Source organism: Triturus cristatus, chromosome 4_1 (genome assembly GCF_964204655.1).
Source record: "Triturus cristatus chromosome 4_1, aTriCri1.1, whole genome shotgun sequence".
Classification (NCBI taxonomy): Eukaryota; Metazoa; Chordata; class Amphibia; order Caudata; family Salamandridae; genus Triturus; species Triturus cristatus.
The window spans coordinates 379,889,340-379,910,858 of NC_140585.1; the positions used below are offsets into that span (position 1 = coordinate 379,889,340).

General features: G+C 45.7%; 1 protein-coding gene across 1 annotated transcript in view; it reads left to right on the forward strand.

Annotated features, from left to right (window-relative positions):
- SMC1B (structural maintenance of chromosomes 1B) overlaps positions 1–21,519 on the forward strand; it is a 2,533,210-nt gene that overhangs the window by 1,285,257 nt on the left and 1,226,434 nt on the right. The window contains exon 12 of the mRNA XM_085652431.1: positions 7,091–7,237. Coding sequence (XP_085508557.1) covers positions 7,091–7,237 — 147 coding nt within the window. The remainder of the gene's footprint in view (positions 1–7,090; positions 7,238–21,519) is intronic.

The window sequence follows — 21,519 nt, forward strand, 5'->3', positions numbered from 1 at the left end:
TCATAAGTCTAAGGGAAGTTATGGACCAATAGCGTTAGATGAGGTACAGAGAGGGAATTTGTGTATTGGACGGCCACAATCCGATACGGATAAGGTCGCAGTGGGACATAGCACCTGTTCTCAGACCTTCACTTTGGAAGCCTCTGTTAAGAACTTTATGCAAGGGGTGGTACAAGTAATTCCGACAGTGTATTATGTATGTAGAAAGAATGCGTATGTCAGACTGCCCGCAAATTGGTATGGCATATGCTATTTGGCTATCATATTCCCGAAGATTTATCACACAGAGGACTTGGAGTTGTTAGAGACGAAGCGACAGTCTAGAAGACGTAGGGCTACAAATGCAGGTGCAGTGATTGGGGACATATACGGAGCAATGATACCTAGTATGGGTGTGGTGTTGAATGATGTGAAGATCAGGAGGTTGGCGACTGTAGTTGATGAGTTGTCTATGAATACGGCGAGGTCCTTGTTGTTGGTGGCTGGAGAGATGTTGTCGATACGGAATATGGTTATGCAGAATCGCCTTGCTTTAGACGTGTTATTAGCCAAAGAAGGCGGGGTCTGCAAATTATTGAAGGTTCAGGAATGCTGCACATATATTCCAGACAACACGAAGGAGATAGGGAAGTACATAGATAACATCACGACTATTCACAAGGAGATTATGGATTTGACGGAGGAGAATGTGTGGGAGAAGATTGGGCAAGGATTTGGAAGAGTGGGAACATGGTTTGCGAATTTGGGAAGAGGATTTCTTGGATCAGTGCTGAAGCCAATTATCATTGTTGTAGTTTGCGTGATTTGTTTGTGGGGATGCGTGAAAGCATGGAAGTGGTATCAAGGAGGCAAGGTTGAAAGAGCTCTTAGAGCAAATGAGAAAAGAATGGCGAAGTTTCAGGAGCAGCAATACGAGAGTCTTAAGAGAATGGAGGGAGTTCGACATGGCAAAGCCATGACTAGTACGGTTTAAATCAGTTCAGAAAGAGGGGATTGTAATGGTGTGATGACAGATGTCATCAAAGGGGGGAACTGATGTAGCGCTTAGAAGGTTGAAAATCGTAGGGGTGCGTTATATTCATTGTTAGTCGGCACCCGCATATAATCAAATGTGTACTCAGGTATTTTGTGTGCAATGTATTAAGAACTGTATAACCTATGTCGATTTCAATAGAAGTGTTAGCTATGTACAAGCATCTTATGTATATATTGAAGCAATGCATAGAGCTTAGTCCTTTTGAACAATGTGATGTTAAAACGTGTAGATTAAGAATTCGTGTCTGTAGACTGTTTAGTTTGACCACACATGAAAGAAAGACGTAAATGTCAATACTGTGATTTAAACCTGCTTGTGTAACCGAAGTAGTGGCCAGAATTCGCATATATCGTTGAGGCGAAAGGCCTGGTATTTTCTTATGTTAGCCAAGGGCAATAGGCCAAAAAGGATTTATTCCAGTAGAGGTTTTAGGCTGTAGTAAATTGCAAGTTAAAAGATGTGAAGTATATCTGCCTTGCATGATCTCACCCCAGGTGCAAGGACAGTTGCTCGTTAGTAGAGAAGCTCTTTGTTCACAAATTGACTTATGTAGTAAAAGCCAGACATGGGAGTGCATTGGAATGTGCCAATCGTAACTCCTAGTGCAGATGGCGTCTGGGACTCAAGGCCAAGCGATGGACGATGGAACTGGACAGCGCTCTGTGGAAATTTACTGAAAGACGACCCCGCAGAAGAGGAGGCGCAAAGGGCGTGTTCTGGGATTTGGGGTTCTGTATTAGGGAAAGCGCCCCGAGGGTGGAGGCAGATCAGAGCAGCCCAGGGCAGAGGAAGGCTAGGCGAAGGGATAGAGGGGGCAACTTAGAACAAGCTCTCTAAGTGATGACTTCTCAGGAAGTTTCACTCTGACACCTTTTACTCGACGAGGGTCTCAAGGGATTGCTAAGTAGGGATGTCATCTAGTGCAGAGTAGGGACAGAGATGGTATGGTTCAGTGTCCCTAGTATCGACATTTGCTTGGTGGTTTTCTACCTCATGCTTTTAGAGATTGTGCTTTTAGTTATTTTTAGCCGTATGCGGATTCTTCGTAGGGTAGCATTTGTGTTAGTGCCTATGTACTTGTTGTGCCTCGTATTGAGGACTTTGTACCTTCAAATCTTTATGCTGATAATAAAAACCAGAGAGCCAAGAGATTAAGTCTCGAGTCCTTGATTATGGCAAATTGTGGACAGTAATTTTGATAATTGTGTTTTTCCCTCCACGCTATTGGGCAAGTAAAAAGTTCCATACGACCAGAGTGGGTTCTAGTAGATAATTGCGAGATACTAAAATGGGCCGGAGCAAATGCGACCATCTTTCGCCTCGCCGCTAACCGATCCCAACAGCCGAGCCAGTGCAGCCGAAGCACTTTACTTCTTACCTCAGTGTTTTCCACCATCAAGTGCACTTGTAGAGGGCGGTGGAGGACAGCGCAGGCACAAAGCTGAATCCAATGTCCAGCGATGTTCAAGCAAAGCGTGTGTTTCAGCACGAAGCCACATCGTGATTCCGGCATGCAGCGGTGTTCATGAGTTGTGTTTCAAGTCATCTTTTCAACGTATTATGCTACAGTAGCACGCAACACTACCAAGAAGTCAACAGTAAAACATTCACTTCTGTTGGTTCTTATCAGCTGACTTTGACTAGCGAATTAGCAACTTGGTTTGGAAAGCACATTTTCCAGTACACTTGCATCATCCCTCCATTGTTCCTATTGGACCACTGTGGATAATTTCATTGAAATAAACAGGGGACGAGTACCTTGGATCGAATTCAACAATACTGTTGAATGGTATTTTATATAGAACTAATAACATGTATTTTTTCTTCTTTCTTTCTCGTCTTTATTTTTCTCGCACACATGAAATTTAACAAAATTTAGTGTTTTTTTTTCCTTCTTGTCTCAGGTAATAATACTTTTTTTGTGCTAACCATAATTCCTTTGCAGGTACCTATAATTCATTATCAGTAACATTGTACTATTTATACAAATATGCAAAATGTCACTCCCCGTGCATTTCTCCAAGAACCTGGGGATCTACCACTGGAATGGAAGTTATGGTTGAGAGCTTTCAAGGGGTATTTAGGTGCAATTGATGAACAGAGTGTTAGACCTGAAAGAAAGAAAAGCTTAATGTATTATTATTTGGAGATTGAATGTCAAAATGTTTTTGACCATTTACCACCATACGAGCCTCCAGGGTCTTTGAATAAAGGGGTATATAATACCGAGGTATACCTGAGTTCATTTGAGAATACATGGACATAATAACAAAGATAGATTATGCATAGATTGGCAATGTGTGGCAACGCTCCGATTTTACTGGAGATTTAGGTGTGATGGGATGAACAGCATGATTATTATCACGTTTCAACATTTGTCCCTACAGTGTGTGACTACAGGGGGTCGCCCTCTTCTCCTCTGCCTGTTTAAGTGTCTGACCTAATAAACTCGGTAAGAGGATATTTGGAACCTACTTTTTTTTAAACAGCACATGGGATGATAGAAAATGAAATTATATATGTGAATGGGAAACAGTCAGTTGCAGAAATATCCATGGCCTGGCTGAGAGTGGAGGTTTGCACGGTTCTTTGCACGTGGTGTTTGCGTCTTGCACAATATGCAATTGGGATCTGGTGTGGGGTTCACATGAATTATGTGAGACACGTCAGGACGAGAGCCAGTGGTGCTCTGTTCCTCTGGGGGGGTAATGATACCCTTCAGTGTTTGGAACATTTAAGTTGCACCCATTGGGTTGTTTGTGAACGTATATCTTCTGGGGAGAGCACACTGTTATATTAGTGGATTTATGTGATGTTGGTAAAGTTTGACAGTGGAGTGTAGTTTATGTCATCTTCTTGTTTCTCTTCTTTTTTCCACAGTTGAAGAGTAAAGTTACCAACTAAAACGATTCTCCAGTGGAGTAAGAACCCTAATTGAGGAGTTTTTAAGGGGGAATTAGGATAAGAGCATAGGGATCCTTGTAGTCCTGATGATGGCCGGATAAAGATGCTAGAACCGGCTGAAACATGTTGACCTCTATGCAGACGGGGGGGTGGTGAGTACATAATTAACTCACACCACCACCATCCGTATATCGTTTTTAGTCCTGACTAGGGAATCTATGAATAAAATTATTATACAGATATCCCTTAGTTAGTTTTAACATTATAAGTTTCTGCACATTTTTTCAGGATCCTTTCTTATTCTTGTGTGTCTCTATCATTGTTGTATTATTTACCCCTCCCTATTGCTCCATCTCTAGCGTTGGTTTGCGCAGAGACGTTAGTAGCTGCCCTATGATGAAGCATGCCACAATTTATTGTGGGTGAGGGCAGTTTTTACAAGCGCAGTGTGCTCCCCTGGTGTATAACATTCAACAAACTGAAACGACAGTTGACTTACCCTACCTCTTTGATGTGGTGTGACATGCTTGTCCAGACTACCAATCGTTGATGATGAAGAGCAAGATTGGGAAGTAGAAATTGAAGAATGCTTTGCAGCTTCTATCACTGACAGCAATGTACCCATGGATGAAGAGGAATGGGTGAATGATGATTCCTCACTTAAAGATGTGATGTCCCTGATTAAGAAAGGTGGGCCCAAAAAAAGAAAATTGTCACCAGAGCTACAAGTGTCCTGGAAAGTTTCAGATGAAGAATCTATTGAAGGTGGAAACGTTGAATGAGGAAATATGTTAGTTCCTCCAGATAGTATGAGGCAAAGAATAGTAAGTATGCGCATTCTGGTCATTTGGGTTCTACTACAACCAAAAGGAAAAGAAATGATTTTTGGTGACCAAAAATGGGTACAGATATTGATGATTTTGTGAGAGGTTGTACAAGATGCAATTTCAGTGACAAAACGTTGATAACTGAAGTAGTTGAATAAGTTGGGATTGATTTTCTAGGACCTTTTCATATATTACAGCAGAACCTGAGGTATTTTCTAGTTATTGTTGATCACTAGTCCAGGTGGGTTGAAGTAGAACCTATTACGTTTCCTACAACCAAAATTAAGGTTTCCCGTAGGAAATTCTTACTGATTATGGTGTCCAATTTATTTCAGAAGAAATAAATCAATTTCTGCATACATGTTGTATCAAACCCATTAGAACTCCATTGTACCATGCACAAAGTAATGTAAAGGTAGAGCACTTTAAGAAAGTAGTTGTGCAATGTGTTCAGGGAGCTCATAGGAGTGCTACATTGGTGCTTCAAGCTGTGAGAGATCTGGTGTGGTCATATCGTACTACACCTCATGCAGCCACTTCTAAGTGTCTCTTTGACCTCATGAGCGGGAGGAAAGCTTTTATGGAACTGTGCCCATTTCTGATGGCCAAAATGTTTCAGGATGGATGTAATCTGAAGGAGGTGTGGGAAACAGCAAACAGAAAATCCAATGATTTCCACATAAAGATAACTGTATCTAAAGGTTCTACTGTATATACCAGATTGATAATTGGGGATTGGGTGCGAATTAAAAATCCAGTGTTGGTAAGAAAAGGTTTATCCAAATTTCATGGATCACAAGAAATATGTGAAATTTGCAAGAATGCTGTAAAATAAACTAATGGAGGTTGGTGGAGCACTTCTCGAGTAGCGTTGGATCACAGCTTACATTTTAAGGGTTCAACCAGATATGGTTCTAGAGAAGGTCACAACATTGGCAATATGGTGGCAAACAGAAAATGCACACGTTTGTTTTACACCTAAAAAACTACCAGGCACATGCATCAACCACAAAACCGGTCGCAAACGGGCAGATTCTCAGAATCTGCCCCTTTGCGACCGGTATTTTTGCATTTGGGATGCATCATCCCAAATGCAAAAATCGCAATTTAAGGAATCTCAAAATAGCGATTCCTTAAATTGCGATTGCATTTAAGGAATCTCAAATTGAGATTCCTTAAATGCAATGCATTAAAGTGTAAAAAATAGCGATTTCGCTATTAGCGGGAGCAAATTACCATGAAGCTGGACTTCATGGTAATTTGCTAAAACTTAGAAAAAAGCAATTTTTTGCTTTTTTCTAAGTTTCATATTGCACACACACATGCCCTTAGAGCATGTGTGTATGTAACATTTGTGCAGAGGTCACATACATGGGTGCAATAGGGTGTCATTTTGACACCCTTGCACCATAGAAATTGCGGGAGCAATTTGCGAGTACCTACTGGTACTCGCAAATTGCTCCCGCAATCTCCAATTCATTCCTATGGGCCTGGAGGCCCATAGGAATGAATGGGAAGACATTCCTTAATTGCGACTCGCAATTTGCGAGTCTCAATTAAGGAATTTGTGGGAATTGCTATTTCTTTAGCGATTCCTACATGCATAGGGTTTTGCTATTCCTTAATTGCGATTCCTTAATAATCGCAATTAAGGAATCGCAAAACCCTATGTTGATGCATGTGCCAGTACATGATTAGGTCACATATGTTAATCATTAGAGATGCTGTTTCCTTTGTTTCCTTTATTAATCTTTAGATCTGAATTGTTAGCTTTAGTATTTTCTTCTTGATTGTTTTTTTTTTCTTTCTCTGTCTCGTTCTCTTCTTTTTGCCCTTCTTTCTAGGTATTTCTTGTTTAGGCATTTTTGTATTGTAACTGTATCTGAAAGGGGGGAGTTGTGGTGATCTCATTGCAATAGGTATCTGCTTGAGTATGGAATACTGTCACATCTGGAACTGTATGAGATAGGAGTGTTCATACTGCCACCCCTTGATAGAACTCTACTTTGTGTCTCTGTAATAAACTTCTTCATCAAATCATCTAAAGATCGTGTGGAGCATCTTTACACTAAAGTATTTGCGAAACAAAGGTTAATTTAGGTGGTATTTGAGAAATGGGCCAATTAGGAGACCAGAGACTGAAATATTTGAAATAGTTTATATTATGTTTGCTTTAGACGATATGTAAATGTTTTCCTATTGTCCCTTTGTGCTACAATCCCCCAGTCTCTGTTTTCAAAAACATTTATGTAATATAATTTGAACTAAGTAACCCCTGTTCCTATGTAGGCATATAAATACATTTCTGTTTTGTGTTTTGCAGACTGTGGCTCTTGATGGAACACTGTTTTCAAAATCGGGAGTAATATCTGGAGGGTCAAGCGATTTACGTTTCAAAGCTAGGCTTTGGGATGAAAAAGAGCTAAATGAGATGAAAACAAGTCGAGATCAATTGCTAAATGAACTAAGGGTGAGTGAATTAAGGGTGCCAAAAAGGTTGTTTTCCGCAGTTATGTAACTGCCCAGATTACTCCCAGTTAACTTGTGTTATGCATTTCCCTGCCTGATTGAATGACCTCTATCCAAATATGAGACTAAAGCATAGTCCTTCCTAGATATCAGGAGTGCCCCAATACTGGTTCTCCATCAGGGATCTTCTGCGTGGTTCATAACTATTATCATATTCGTTGAGATCCACCAGGATGCCAAAACATTTTTGAAAGTAAATTGTAAATCGTATATAAAAATACAAATGATAAATTCAATCAATCAATCAATCAGGGGGTTTATAGAGCGCACTACTCACCCATGAGGGTCTCAATGCGCTGGGGGATGGGACGGAGGGGTGGGCAGCTCCAGCTCAGTCGAAGAGCAAGGTCTTGAGGTTCTTCCTGAAGGCGTGCAGGTTTGGGGAGCGTCTGATGCTGACTGGGAGCTTGTTCCAGGTCTTGGCTGCGATGTAGGAGAAGGCACTTCCTCCTGCTCTGCGGATGCTGGGGGTCTCTGCTAGGGTGAGGTCGGCGGATCGGAGGTTTCTTTTGAGTGCATGGAAGCAGACTCTCTCGTTGAGGTATTTGGGTCTGATGTTGTGGAGGGATTTGTAGGTGTGAGTGAGAAGCTTGAAGGTTATTCTCTTCTCGACAGGGAGCCAGTGTAGGTCTCACAGGTGTTGAATCATGTGTTCGTGCCGAGGGAGCTTGTGTAGAAGGGTCCTGTTGATACCGGCGTAGAGGGCGTTTCCGTAGTCCAGTCTGCAAGTTATGAGTGCCTGGGTGACGGTTTTTCTGTGTTCGGGGAGGATCCATTTGAAGGTCTTTCGGAGTATGCGGAAGCAGTTGAAGCTGGTGGAGGCGACGGTTTTGATCTGGCAGGTCATGGTGAGGGAGGAGCCGAGGTTTCGAGCGTGATCTGTCAGGGTGGGAGGGCTGCGGAGGGCACCCATGTGTCGTCCCAGGCGGAGGTCGCGGGACCCAGGATGAGGACCTCTGTTTTCTGTGTGTTGAGCTTCAGGCTGCTGTCCTTCATTCAGGCCACAACGTCCTTCATTCCTTCCTGGAAGCTGAGCCTGGTGTCTTCGTGATCCTTCGTGAGGGAGAGGATGAGCTGGGTGTCATCGGCGTAAGATACTATGTTGATCCCATGCTGTCTGACGATGTCGGCGAGGAGGGCCATGTAGATCTTGAAGAGCATGGGGCTGAGCGATGATCCCTGTGGTACTCTGCAGTTGATCTCTGTAGGTTCTGAGATGAAAGGGGGGAGTCTGATCCTCTGGGTTCTGCCGTAGACAAAGGATCGGATCCAGTTGAGGGCAGTGCCTTGTATCCCGGCGTCGTGCAGTCTGGCTGTGAGGGTGTGGTGTGAGACGGTGTCGAAGGCCGTGGAGAGGTCTAGTAGGATGAGGGCTGCGGTGTGTCCCTGGTCGAGTAGCATGCGGATATCGTCAGTGGCGGCAAGGAGGGCGGTCTCGGTGCTGTGGTTGCCGCGGAATCCGGACTGGGAGGCGTCTAGGATGGAGTTCTCTTCAATGAATGCGATCTGCTGGGTATTTACGAGTCTTTCGGTGACTTTGGCGGTGAAAGGTAGCAGAGAGATGGGCAAGTAGTTCTTCAGGTCCGTTGGGTCGGCCGTGGGCTTCTTAAGGAGGGTCTTGACTTCCGCCCGCTTCCAGTCGTCAGGGAAGATGCCGGTTTGTAGGGAGGCGTTGACGGTCCGTCTGAATTCGGGGGTGGTGGTGGCCCTCTGGTAGATGTGAGGTGGGCAGGGGTCCGTGGGGGCTCTGGACCGGGTTCTCATCATGGTCGCGGTGATGAGATCCACTCTGGCTGGAGTCCAGGTGGTGATGGTCAGTTGGAGGTTGGTGAAGGGGGAAAGGGTGGTGAGCGGCGTCTGGCCTCTTAAGTGGTCGTAGAGGGCCTTGATCTTCCAATGGAAGTAGGAGCTGAGATTGTTGCAGAGTTCCTTGGAGGGTGTGATGTCTGTGACCTCGCTGGGGTGGTTGGTGAATTGCTGTAGGACGTTGAAGAGTTTTTTGGCATTGGTTGCGTTGGTGTCGAGTATGTTCTTGATGAAGGTCCGTTTGGTGTCCCTTATGAGCTGGTGATACTCCGTCATGGCACTCATAAAGCTGTTTAGGTCTTCTGTGGTTTTCCGGCTTCGCCATTTTTTCTCAAGGCGTCTGCAGATGCGCCTGGCGACTTGGAGTTTGGTGGTGAGCCAGGCGGCCTTCAGGGGGTATTGTTTGGCGGGGTGGCGGAGGGGGGCGATCTTGTCGGCGCATCTGGAGATCAATCTGCGGAGTTCTTTGGCTGCGGCGTTGGTTGTGGTGATGGGGGGGGGTCCAGGAGGAGGGTGGAGTTGAGGTGTTCCTCTGTGATTTTGCTCCAGTTCCTTCGTGGCAGGCGGGGGGTCGGTTTGGGTGCAGTGGTGGTGTTGAAGGTGAAATATACACAGTGGCGGTCTTTCCAGTGGGGCTGCGTGGTGTGGCTGAAGCGGACGTTAGACCCTCCTGCGAAGATGGGGTCGAGGGTGTGTCCTGCTCTGTGCGTGAAGGTGTTGACGAGCTGCTTCAGTCCGAGGTTGGAAAGGTTGTCGAGGAGGGTGTTTGAGTCGGGGTTGCTGCGGTTGTCGAGGTGGAAATTCAGGTCTCTGAGTAGGATGTAGTCCATGAAAGTGATGGTGTGGGGTTCGACGAGGTTGGTGATTGCAGTAGTGGCCAGGGAGCGGGGTCCCGGGGGGTCTGTAGGCGAGGGTGTCGCGAAGCGTGGTCCTGGGGGAGGTCTGGATCTGGAAGTGGAGGTGTTCTGTGTTGGAGTGGGGGTCACTCGTGCTGGAGGTGGTGAGTCGGAGGGAAATTCTTTAGTCAGAGACAGTGCTAATATTTTCTGAGCTAATAAAAGTCATATACAGAGACAGACCAAATGCCTGCCCCTCGCCCATTGGTTGTTGTAGGTCTCTTTCCACATAGATCTTCAGCCCTTTATCAGGCAATCATAAATACTAACTGTATTATGAACGGGGCTCTGGTAAAATGCAGTTACTGAATTTTTCATTTGTTGCTCGTTTGTTGAAACACATTGAGACTCTTGAAGCAAATAGCCTTGGCTCTCATGTCTTATATAGGAATTTAGGTTATTAGTGGAGAGAGGTCAAAGCCCCACTTGTAGGAAGCTGGCTTTCTATATAGTGCACTAAAACGAAGTATACGGTATGCAGTTCAGTGGGTCCCCAATTGGTTTACAGAGGCTAAAGTAGATAATACTAATGCGCTGTTTTGTGGTAGTCTGGGCGAGCAGTTATGCTTATCAGAGCGTAGTGCTAAGCATTTGTTGTACTCACACAGGCAATAAATGAGACACTTACTCAAAGAATAAATCAGAGACCAAATTTGAAAAATAACACTTCCTTTTATGTATGTTTTAAAACCAAGAACTTCGTTCATAGGTAAGTACTTTCTTCGTTTTATAGTTAAGTAAATACTTTTCAGTTGTGCGCTTTGAAGTACTGGGTATTTTAGACCCAGCGGTGCAGGGGCACACACCCTATGACTTCTGGGTTTCACCCTGTTCCGGACCTACAGAAACACAGAGTCTTCTGGGTGAAGTCAAAGAATCGTTTATTGGCTGCAGACCAATGACAGGTATCCTAGAAGTACAACAGCGTGTATGTTCTCAGGAGACTGCTGAAAATCATAGGAACGGACTTCTCCTTAAGTACAAAATATCATGCTCCAGGCACACATTCCTTGGTTTACGATATGGTCATATAAAGGCATACATTACAAACGAAAAAGCAGAGTCATGATGACCATCCCACATTCCAGTTCGGCCAGCCCACAATGATTTACACAGTAAGGTTCAGATCCCATGTTTGAAGTAAATAGACCCCCCAATAAACATGAGCATCTCCTGTTTTGGGAAACAAGTCATAAAGCAAGAACAAGCAGGTGTGAAAGAGATTAGCCGGGGGATTGTGTAGAATGAAAGGGTTTTATGACGGGTCAAGCCCTGATACGAATCACAGGTGGAGAGAGGAAGGGGAGCTCGTGAGACCAGTTTGACCCGGGGCAGCAGAGCCAGCCGCCCAGGTCACAGAGAAGTCAGAGGGAAAGCCCATGTACTGTGAGGCCCGTATTAACTCCATCATAGCCTATGTGAGGGCAATGACAAGATGGCCACTGCTTCCAAAATGGAACCCGCGTAGTTGAGCAGAATAACGTGTACACAGTGCATTCATAGCTAGAACGGCACATAAAGCACTCGTATGTGCCGCATTTACCATTTGCGGTTCGCTAATACCAAGATAGACAGAGGTAGGGCCCTGTCCCCTACGCGGTTCCGAATATCTAAGTACGACAGACCCTCCTTTTGCCCTTACATAGGCAATCACTATACTCATCTTAATCCGAGTCTAGGTCAATGTTCACGAAGTCATGGAGATGTTGCTGTAGCATCATCCTATTACTTAGCTCGTCCCTCGATACAGGTTTCCTTACACATAAGGTAGCACAGAGGCCACATATCGCAGGAGCACACTGTATGCATAGACAGAACAGGAAAAGAATGGCTAAGATCATTCCAATGACCATCAGAACTTTCCAACCCCAGGCAGATATCAATTCCCAGAACCATCCCACCAGTGACCAATCTCCCTTATCCACGTGTATGGCTTCAGATATTTTATGGAGTTTGGAGATGGCTTGATACACTGTTGGAGCATTATCTGGTATGAAAATGCAGCAACTGGATTGGATAACCCTGCATACCCCACCGCGGTCTGCAAGAATTACGTCTAGGACCATGCGGTTCTGCAAAGTCATAAGGCGATCCGCTTGGAGCTCAGCTGTCAGATTACTAAGGGCACCAGCCGTTACATTGACGGTGGATTCAACCACACGAGTCAGCTGTCTCAGGTTCCTACTATTGACCATAGGTCCCCAAAACGGCAGGAAACCCAAGAAGAAGTCTCCTGCTTCCTGACCGGCAGTGTCCTCCTTACTAATCACACCTCTCACAACTCTGGTCTTGTGATAGTCAGAGGCGGCAGTAAATGTCGGCGGTAGCAAGTTCGCAATATAACATGTGCCCGAGAAATCAGGGGGCAACCACGTATATGCTCGGTCATGACAGATGAAATATGTGCCCTTAGCAGCCAAAAACGCAGGGGAAAACTGTGACGGGAAAGTGTACGTTTCAGTACAGTCACTTCTTCCCAGTTGAGCCCTTGGATTCTGACCATTACCCTGTAAGCAGAACCGACCCATGTGGGGTACGACCCAGATTGGAGATGAGATTTTTCGCTGTCTTTCACCCAGACTAATACTATACCCCGTCGCGTTCCATCCTACATAAGGTCTCAGCTCTTCTTTGGGAATGGATGAGTATGCATCAATATCTCTACTCATATCGGCAACTCCTTTCATCAAAGCCTTATTATTGGTGATGGGTCTGATAGAACGCGGTGGGCGAGGGGAGTATGTATCTAGAGCGTAGAGAAACATGGTTTGGAATGCCCATGACGATCCATTGTAACTGTACGGTAGCACCAGGTAGGGAATACCCTTGTTAATGGTATGGGGCATTAACCCACAGACCCAGCAATTGGTCGTATTCATTACCAGTTGGTGCTGGTGCAAGAGTTGGATAAACGAGTTATTTACGAACTCTGATCGTCTGGTCTGTTCGTGCTCAGGTAAAGGGTGAAAAGAGTGAGAGGAGGCAGTAGAAAGAGATATAGGCTGTTGAGTGGGTGCAATGGGTTTTTGAGCGGAGAAAAACACACATCCTACAATAAACATTGTGATACTACACAGTGTAAAAAGGCACAAAAAGAAAAAACATTTACTTTTTACAATTCTACACATCCTTGTTTTAGAGTTCATTTCCTCAATCGGTCTCTCCATCTTACAAAACTCCATCCTCTACTCGGGCCGCTCGCGGTGGATGAGTTTCTTCTGCTAAGGAGTACGCCTGTCAGTCCAGGGAAACGCCCTAGACCAACCAGAACCGTTGACCTAGCGTCTTCGGCCTGTACCCCAAAGTCTTGGCACCGCGACCCTGCGGCAGAACCCGGATGGTGGTTCGAAAAACAAAAAATCAAGAAAGTCCTTCAGATGGGAGAGCAAAAAATGTCAAAAGGGAAATAATGAGGAAATCTTTATTTGTCCATGGGCCTAGGTCTCAAATTATAGCGGAGACGGCCAGGTGCTGTTTGGTCTTGAAACAAAAGTTCAGGCTCAGTGGTGTCCAGTCGATTTGATGGCGGCACAGCTTCCTGCAGAATATTGTCACTCTCTTGGACTGAAGCTGTGTCTCTTAAGCGGGCGTCACTGAATGGTACAAAGCGAGGTACAATGTCTGTCTCTGAGTCGGCGATACCCTCCTTGACCCACTGGTCATATGGCAGAGGCAAGGGAACTACCTTGCAGTGAGTACCATGAATCCAGTGTTTCTTCCCTTTCACTCGCACTGCTGATCTTGTCGAAAGAAGAACAAGATGAGGGCCGATCCAGCGAGGCTCGTCGTTGCCCTTGCGCTGGAAATTCCGGACCAGGACCCACGAGCCAGGGTTGATGGGGTGTCCAGGAGGTTCAGAGGCTTGGGGAAGAGTATCATGTACCTGTTGGTGCAAAACACGCAGTTTAACAGTCAAATCATACAGGTAATCGAGCAGTACTGGATGCTCTATTTCGCTGAACTTCGTAGGCCTTGGCACACCCCATACGTTGGCCGGGCGGCCAAAGACTACTTCATAAGGACTAAGTCCCACTCGTGAGTGTATCGTCATTCTGGTGGACAGGAGTGCTAGGGGCAGAGCGTCAGGCCATTTAAGACCAGTGCTCGCCTGGATTTTGGCCAACTTGAGCTTTAAGGCTCCATTGTAGCGTTCAACTAGTCCAGCTGATTGGGGGTGATTTGCAGCATGGAATTTCTGCCTTATGCCTAAACCTTCACATACATTCTTCATCACTTTACCCACAAACTCACTTCCATTATCACACCACACCATTCTCGGCATTCCAAACCTGGGGAAAAATTCCTTCACAAGGGCTTTGGCTGTGGATAGGGCAGTGTTATCTTTCAGAGGATAAGCCTCTACCCATTTGGAAAAAGCACAAACAACCACCAATACATATTTTAGGTTGTTGCATCTGTCCATGTGAATAAAGTCCAGCTGCAAAACTTCGAATGGACATGATGGGGGTGCAAAGTGACCAGCCGGAGTTGGGGTTCCCCTACCAGGGTTGTATTTCAAGCATACCATACAATTCTTGACCACATTCTCTGCACACTTGGGAATCCCAACATTCTGCCATACTGGAGCCAACAACTTACAGATACCTTTCGTACTGATATGTGCCATTCCATGCGCCATAGTAACCACTGGAAGCACATATGCATCAGGCAACAACCATCGCCTATGTTCTGTCAGGTCAATCCAACAACCATTCTCATCCAACTTACCCATACTCTCTCTCCACTTGCTTAACTCTTCTTCTGTAGCTTCAGCCTGAAGCGACTTCACACTCTCTATTGTGTTCTCGCATATTCCCACATCATTAACCCATCTTGCGGGGCCTGCAACATACATTCTAGTCTTCACATTCTGTGCGGTTTCTTTCGCGGTCTCATCAGCAAACGCATTCCCACGTCCAACATCATCTGTGACTTTCCTGTGCGCACTGCATTTCATGATCGCAACTTGCAAAGGTAGGGTCAGTGACTCAAGGAGATCATTCACCAACTTGCCATTCTGAATTTTAGCTCCATGCGACGTCAGGAACCCACGCTCTTTCCACAGTCGCCCAAAATTATGAGCCACGCCAAAGGCGTACTGGCTATCTGTGTATATGTTCACTCTCATTCCTTCAGACAACACACATGCTCTCGTGAGGGCGATTAATTCTGCTGCTTGGGCCGAATTATGTGGCACTCGTGCAGTTTCCACGACCGTATGTAAAGTCGTGATAGCATATGCAGCAGTCGTGTCACCATTAGGGAGCTTGAAACATGACCCATCTACCCATAAAGTGCCATCACACTCAGTCAGGGGAGTATCTTTGAGATCTACTCTCCCTTTCATCTCTTCTTCTGTTCTGAACAGACAGTCATGTTGCTCAATCTCATCTGAGTCTGCTGGAATCGGCAATAATGTGGCTGGATTCAGCGTATTGCATCTTTTTATGTGTATGTGATTCGCTAACAGTGTGAGTTCATACCCTGATAATCGCGCACTAGTCAAGTGTTGTGTCTTGGTTCTATTTAATAATGTGTCTACAGCGTGTGGAACCATGACAATCAATGTGTTGTCCATTACCAGACCAGCAGATTGTCGGATAGACATTGCTGCAGCAGCTGTCGCTCTCAGACAGCTTGGCAAGGCCCTTGCTACAGGGTCCAAGGTGGATGAAAAATATGCGCATGGGCGCGGTCTGTCGCCAAAAGGCTGTGTTAACACTGACAACGCACATCCATCTTTCTCGTGAACATACAATGTAAAAGGCTTGCTATAGTCAGGAGTGCCCAACACAGGAGCTGAACACAACGCATTGCGCAATTCCACAAAACTTTTCTGGCACTCTTCAGACCATGGGATAGGATTCGGTGTGTCTTTGCATGTTAATGCTAATAAAGGTTTTGCCAACAAAGAAAAACTTGGGATCCAATGCCTACAGTATGAGGTAATGCCCAAGAAAGCACGCACTTCTCTCTGTGTCTTTGGCACACTCAACTGTGCAATGGCTTGAATTCTTTCTGGGGTCAGTTTCCTTCCCTCCTTCGATAAGAGATGACCTAAGTAGGTCACTTCTTGTCGACAATATTGCAGCTTAGAGAGAGACACTTTGTGATGGAATGCGGATAAATGGCGCAACAGTGACAATGTGGCTTCTTTACAAATCTTCTCAGTATCCGCGGCGATTAGTAAATCATCCACGTACTGAATCAGGATAGCGCCACTAGGTAAAACAAGTGCATCAAGCTGCGCTTTCAAAGCTTGACTGTATATGGATGGACTCTCGCAGTAGCCTTGGGGAGCGCGTTTGAAGCGGAAGCTTCGGCCTCCCAGACTAAAACCAAAAATATCTCTGCTCTCTTCTGCAATTGGGATACTAAAGAAAGCATTCTTTAAATCGATCACTGAAAACCATGCAGCAGAGGCTGGAATCATCGTTAACAAGGCAGTTATATCGGGGACAACCGGAAACTGAGGCACAACAATCTTATTAACCTCTCTAAGATCAATCACAAATCTGTAAACAGGTGGCTGTGAAGGGTCCGTTCGTTTTAAGACAGGTAAAACAGGACTATTGCAAACGTTGCCTCTTGTCTCTTCGAGCACACCCTTATTAATCAAGTCGCTGACAATGTCTAACAATGCTTTCTGCCCTTCATTAGAGATCTTGTACTGGGGAATACGTGGCAGTCTGACATTAGCCTTTAGAGTCACCACATATGGTGGTATTTCCAAGAGGCCCACATCATTGGGACCAGTAGCCCAAAGGGCATCCGGAAGGGATGACAATTCAGGTGGCATCGTGTTTTTAGACAAATACATTGGGGAAACCACTTTCTTGCCTAATGTAAGTTGTACTCCTGAAGGAGAACAATACAGTGTAGCGTGCAATCTTTTCAACAAATCTAATCCCAGCAAATTCTCACCACAACCTGTTGTCAGGATCAGGGGCGCTTTCAGCTCGCAAGGTCCAACAGAAAGTGACATGGGACTGGAAATCGGGTTCCTAACTGGGGCGCCAGAAAAACCTACTGAAACATTTATATCGCCAGACAAAGGTGCGCCAGGGAGTTTTGAATGCATGATTGAACTCTTTGCAGCACCAGTGTCTAGCAGAAAAGGCTCCGTTACATTTGCTGTAGTCACCTCAACATACGGTCCACTCTGATCCACTGGCACTGAAACAACTCCCTCTCTCTGTCTATGGCTGTCCTAATAATCATTATTTTCTGCATCACCATCCTCTGCATAATAATCATTATTGTAATACTGTGCCGTATTACCAGTCGCGTTAGCTTGCTGATCAAAGCTATTAATTGCGCTTTGGGGCGGAAGAGGACGCGCGTTTTGGGGAACACTTCCACGCCCTCTGCCTCTAGGAGCTTGCTGACCACCTCTACCTCTGGCGCCATACGTATTACCGTTCCGTTGCATTAATTTAGGGCAACTATATTTAAAATGACCTTCCTCTTTGCAGTATGAACATTGGTTGGGACCTACAGGGACACGTGGTTGATAATACCCATTCATTTGCTGATTAGTCTGAAATTGTTGGGGTTGGTGATAGACACCTTGGGGTTGTTTATAATTATTACCACCTCCACGTGGTGGATAGGCCTGCTGTAAAAGGACCTTTGTCTTTAGTTCCTTCGTTTTCTTCTCCGTTCTATCTTTCTCGTCTTTATCTCTGTTTTCATAATACTGTGCAGTAGCCAGTATTTGCGCTGAAGAGGAAACGGCCCAAGAACTCTCTGAATCTTTCAACTTTTTACACAGGTCAGGGAGTAAATTCTGCACAAACTTATCCACAAACAACCGTTGGCCACCCTCAGTACTCATATCTTGCCCACTGTGGTCAATAAACGTTTCCTCAAACCTAGTAAAGAAGTCTGACACTGTCTCATCTTTCTTCTGCTTACATGCAGATAACTTGTCCCAATTTACGCGCATCGCAGGCATTATTGTCTTCATATACGTGATGATTCTACCAGGCAATTCAGCTACTAAAGGTTCTGGTTTCGCACCACCCGTTTGTCTAGCATCAGCAGCGACAATGTTAGCCCATGTATCCCCTAGTTCTGCATTGTGATCTACATTACGAATTGATCCCCATAGAGGCTGTGGAACAACATTACCAAACAACATGTCTATGTCGGCCAGATTCATAATGCATGACCCTGCCGTCTGTGACAACTCTTTATAATAACCTGCTGGGTTTTTACGGGGATCAGGCAATGTCTGCTTAAGTGCTAACACCTCAGAGCGCTTCCATGGAACATGCACCCAAACACGCTGGAAATGCGCTGCCACAGCGGGGTTACCACCGGCAGCTGCAACCGCTTCCTTCCATACCGGGGGAACTTCTCTCATAGGGTATTGTCGCGCTTTTGCCTTTTTCCCCACAAGGACCTCTTGTTCAAACAATGACTGTTGGCAATCGTCATTCCTTAAAGACAATACAACCGCAACTGCTTTATCTACTTCGCGGTCCACAATTATACCAGTTCCAAAATCGAACCTCACTCTACACAATTCCTGCGGGTTCGGATTTCTACCACTATCCTCCAATTCTTCACAGAGAATTTCGCACATTTTCTCAAATACATATCTCTGTTTCGGGGCATCCCATTGATGGAAAGTGTTAACAACCGATTCCACATCATACAGTGAAGGAAAAACGATCCATCTACGCGCCATGTGATCTATTACCTTTTTCTCATCGGGGTTAGGCAATTGGCTGCGCAACTGCTTACGCTGTACACCGGGAGTTGCACCAGACGAATCAAAGAGAGGCGACATTAATGTAGTAACCACATTAGCTAAACGCTGTCGCGCTGAAGGAGAAGCTGAGGCGAGAACAGGGGGAAAAACAGAGGGAAGAAAAGAGGATGTAGAGACAGGTACTGGAGTGGTGGAAGGAAGAGTGTTAGGGGAGGCAGTTACTGGATTAAGCAAAGTCGCAGGAAGTGCGGGGGTAGTTGGAAGCACTACTGGAGGCGCTTGAGAGGACTGCGCTACAGGAATAGGAACTGGTTGCAAAGCAACTGGCGGTTGCGGCAAGGCTTGCAGTATATGCACTGGAGGTGGCATATTTACAAGCTGGGGAGGCGCCGTGACAGTTTGAGCATACGGGGGTGGCGAACTCAACAAATGTGACATCAAGGGATCTTTCTCCTTTTCTTCTGACTCATCCTGCTTAGAATGTGGCAAAGCTGGGTAACATTTATCAATCCCTAACTTACGCTGCCTGTGCAATTGCTCATTCATTTGCTCCTCTTCATTGCCTTTAAATTGTACAGCTGCTTGCATTACTGACATACCTCTCTCTCTCTTATTCTTTTTCGCTAGCTTAATTTCCTTCTGTTTGGCTTCCTTTCGCCATAAGCGGAAAGAGTCAAACATCGCTGGCCGGGCTTTCTTCTTAAACAATTTAATTTCCAGATTATCTAAAATATCGGTATCAAAACTACCATTTTGGGGCCATTTTAAAACACCGTCTTTCCTGGTGTAGTGGATCCACACTTCGTTATATGCAATGGGGCCTACGCCATGTTTCACATAGAGCTCATAAGTTGGAGTTCCAACCGGAGGAACCGGACATGATTCCTCTAGCTGGAAATCTTTTCCACAACCCAAACAGAATAATCTACCAAATAGTCCAGAACCAGGCATCTTCGCTCACTAGTCTAGATCCAAACGTCAGAGGATTATCGATTACGATATTCTCGCGAATACACGAGTCCTCTGGCTTTGGGGTTTGCAAACACCAAATCACCAATTACCAAATCAAACCAAACGATCCCGAGGGATACCAAAACAAATGGGAGACGCTCCACTTATACTTAACTGAATATTGCTGATCGATGACGTCACCAGAAGACTCTCTCGATTGTTTCGCTCTCTCAAACTCGTCAAGGGTCCAAAACAGGTCGATTAATCAGGGCAGCAGTCCTTCGTAGCCGTCGGGACGCGGAGAACCTCGCAGAAAAGACTTTCGGACCACGTCGATATGCAGGGGTCGATGAAGTGGCGGCCTTCCTCCGGAATTTCCACACGAAGCTCCTCACGAACCTCTGGCTTGGACTGGTACCGCTGAAATCGTCCCGAGTTGGGCGCCAAACTGAAGTACTGGGTATTTTAGACCCAGCGGTGCAGGGGCACACACCCTATGACTTCTGGGTTTCACCCTGTTCCGGACCTACAGAAACACAGAGTCTTCTGGGTGAAGTCAAAGAATCGTTTATTGGCTGCAGACCAATGACAGGTATCCTAGAAGTACAACAGCGTGTATGTTCTCAGGAGACTGCTGAAAATCATAGGAACGGACTTCTCCTTAAGTACAAAATATCATGCTCCAGGCACACATTCCTTGGTTTACGATATGGTCATATAAAGGCATACATTACAAACGAAAAAGCAGAGTCATGATGACCATCCCACATTCCAGTTCGGCCAGCCCACAATGATTTACACAGTAAGGTTCAGATCCCATGTTTGAAGTAAATAGACCCCCCAATAAACATGAGCATCTCCTGTTTTGGGAAACAAGTCATAAAGCAAGAACAAGCAGGTGTGAAAGAGATTAGCCGGGGGATTGTGTAGAATGAAAGGGTTTTATGACGGGTCAAGCCCTGATACGAATCACAGGTGGAGAGAGGAAGGGGAGCTCGTGAGACCAGTTTGACCCGGGGCAGCAGAGCCAGCCGCCCAGGTCACAGAGAAGTCAGAGGGAAAGCCCATGTACTGTGAGGCCCGTATTAACTCCATCATAGCCTATGTGAGGGCAATGACAAGATGGCCACTGCTTCCAAAATGGAACCCGCGTAGTTGAGCAGAATAACGTGTACACAGTGCATTCATAGCTAGAACGGCACATAAAGCACTCGTACGTGCCGCATTTACCATTTGCGGTTCGCTAATACCAAGATAGACAGAGGTAGGGCCCTGTCCCCTACGCGGTTCCGAATATCAAAGTACGACAGCTTTAACACACAATGCAATCCTATGGGAGGAAAAGTCATAAATGCACTAAAGGTAAGTACAGTCGGTGTCAGGGATTCACCTTCTTGATTTAGAGTTGTAGAGGACCAAGGACCAAAATGCTACCAGCAGTTCTTCTGGAACTGCTCGGGTTTCATCGGGAGCAGGGTGCTGATAAAGCTGTAGCTGGGCGCGCTATGGTGAGGGGGGGACCTCCTAGAAACAGGCTGCATAGGGGGACTTGAGGACAAGTCTGAGATCTCTCAAATTGGGGCTTGGGTCTCAAGGAGTCTTGGACAAGGGGGGCAACGGTTCTTCAGTATCTGGGCCGGGTGGCTCAAGGTGCAGAGAGGTTAGGGCGGCTGGGTTGATGCACAAAGAAGTTCCTCGTTGGGGTTAGGGACATGCAGCTGGTAGGGGAAAAATCAGGACAGCTGGGCCACTTACAAAGTGGGTCTCAGTGATGCTGATGTCCCTCAATGGCTGCTTAGTCGTGGTGCAGTGAGAAACCGGACTGTACTCACTTGTTGGTATTTGATGCAG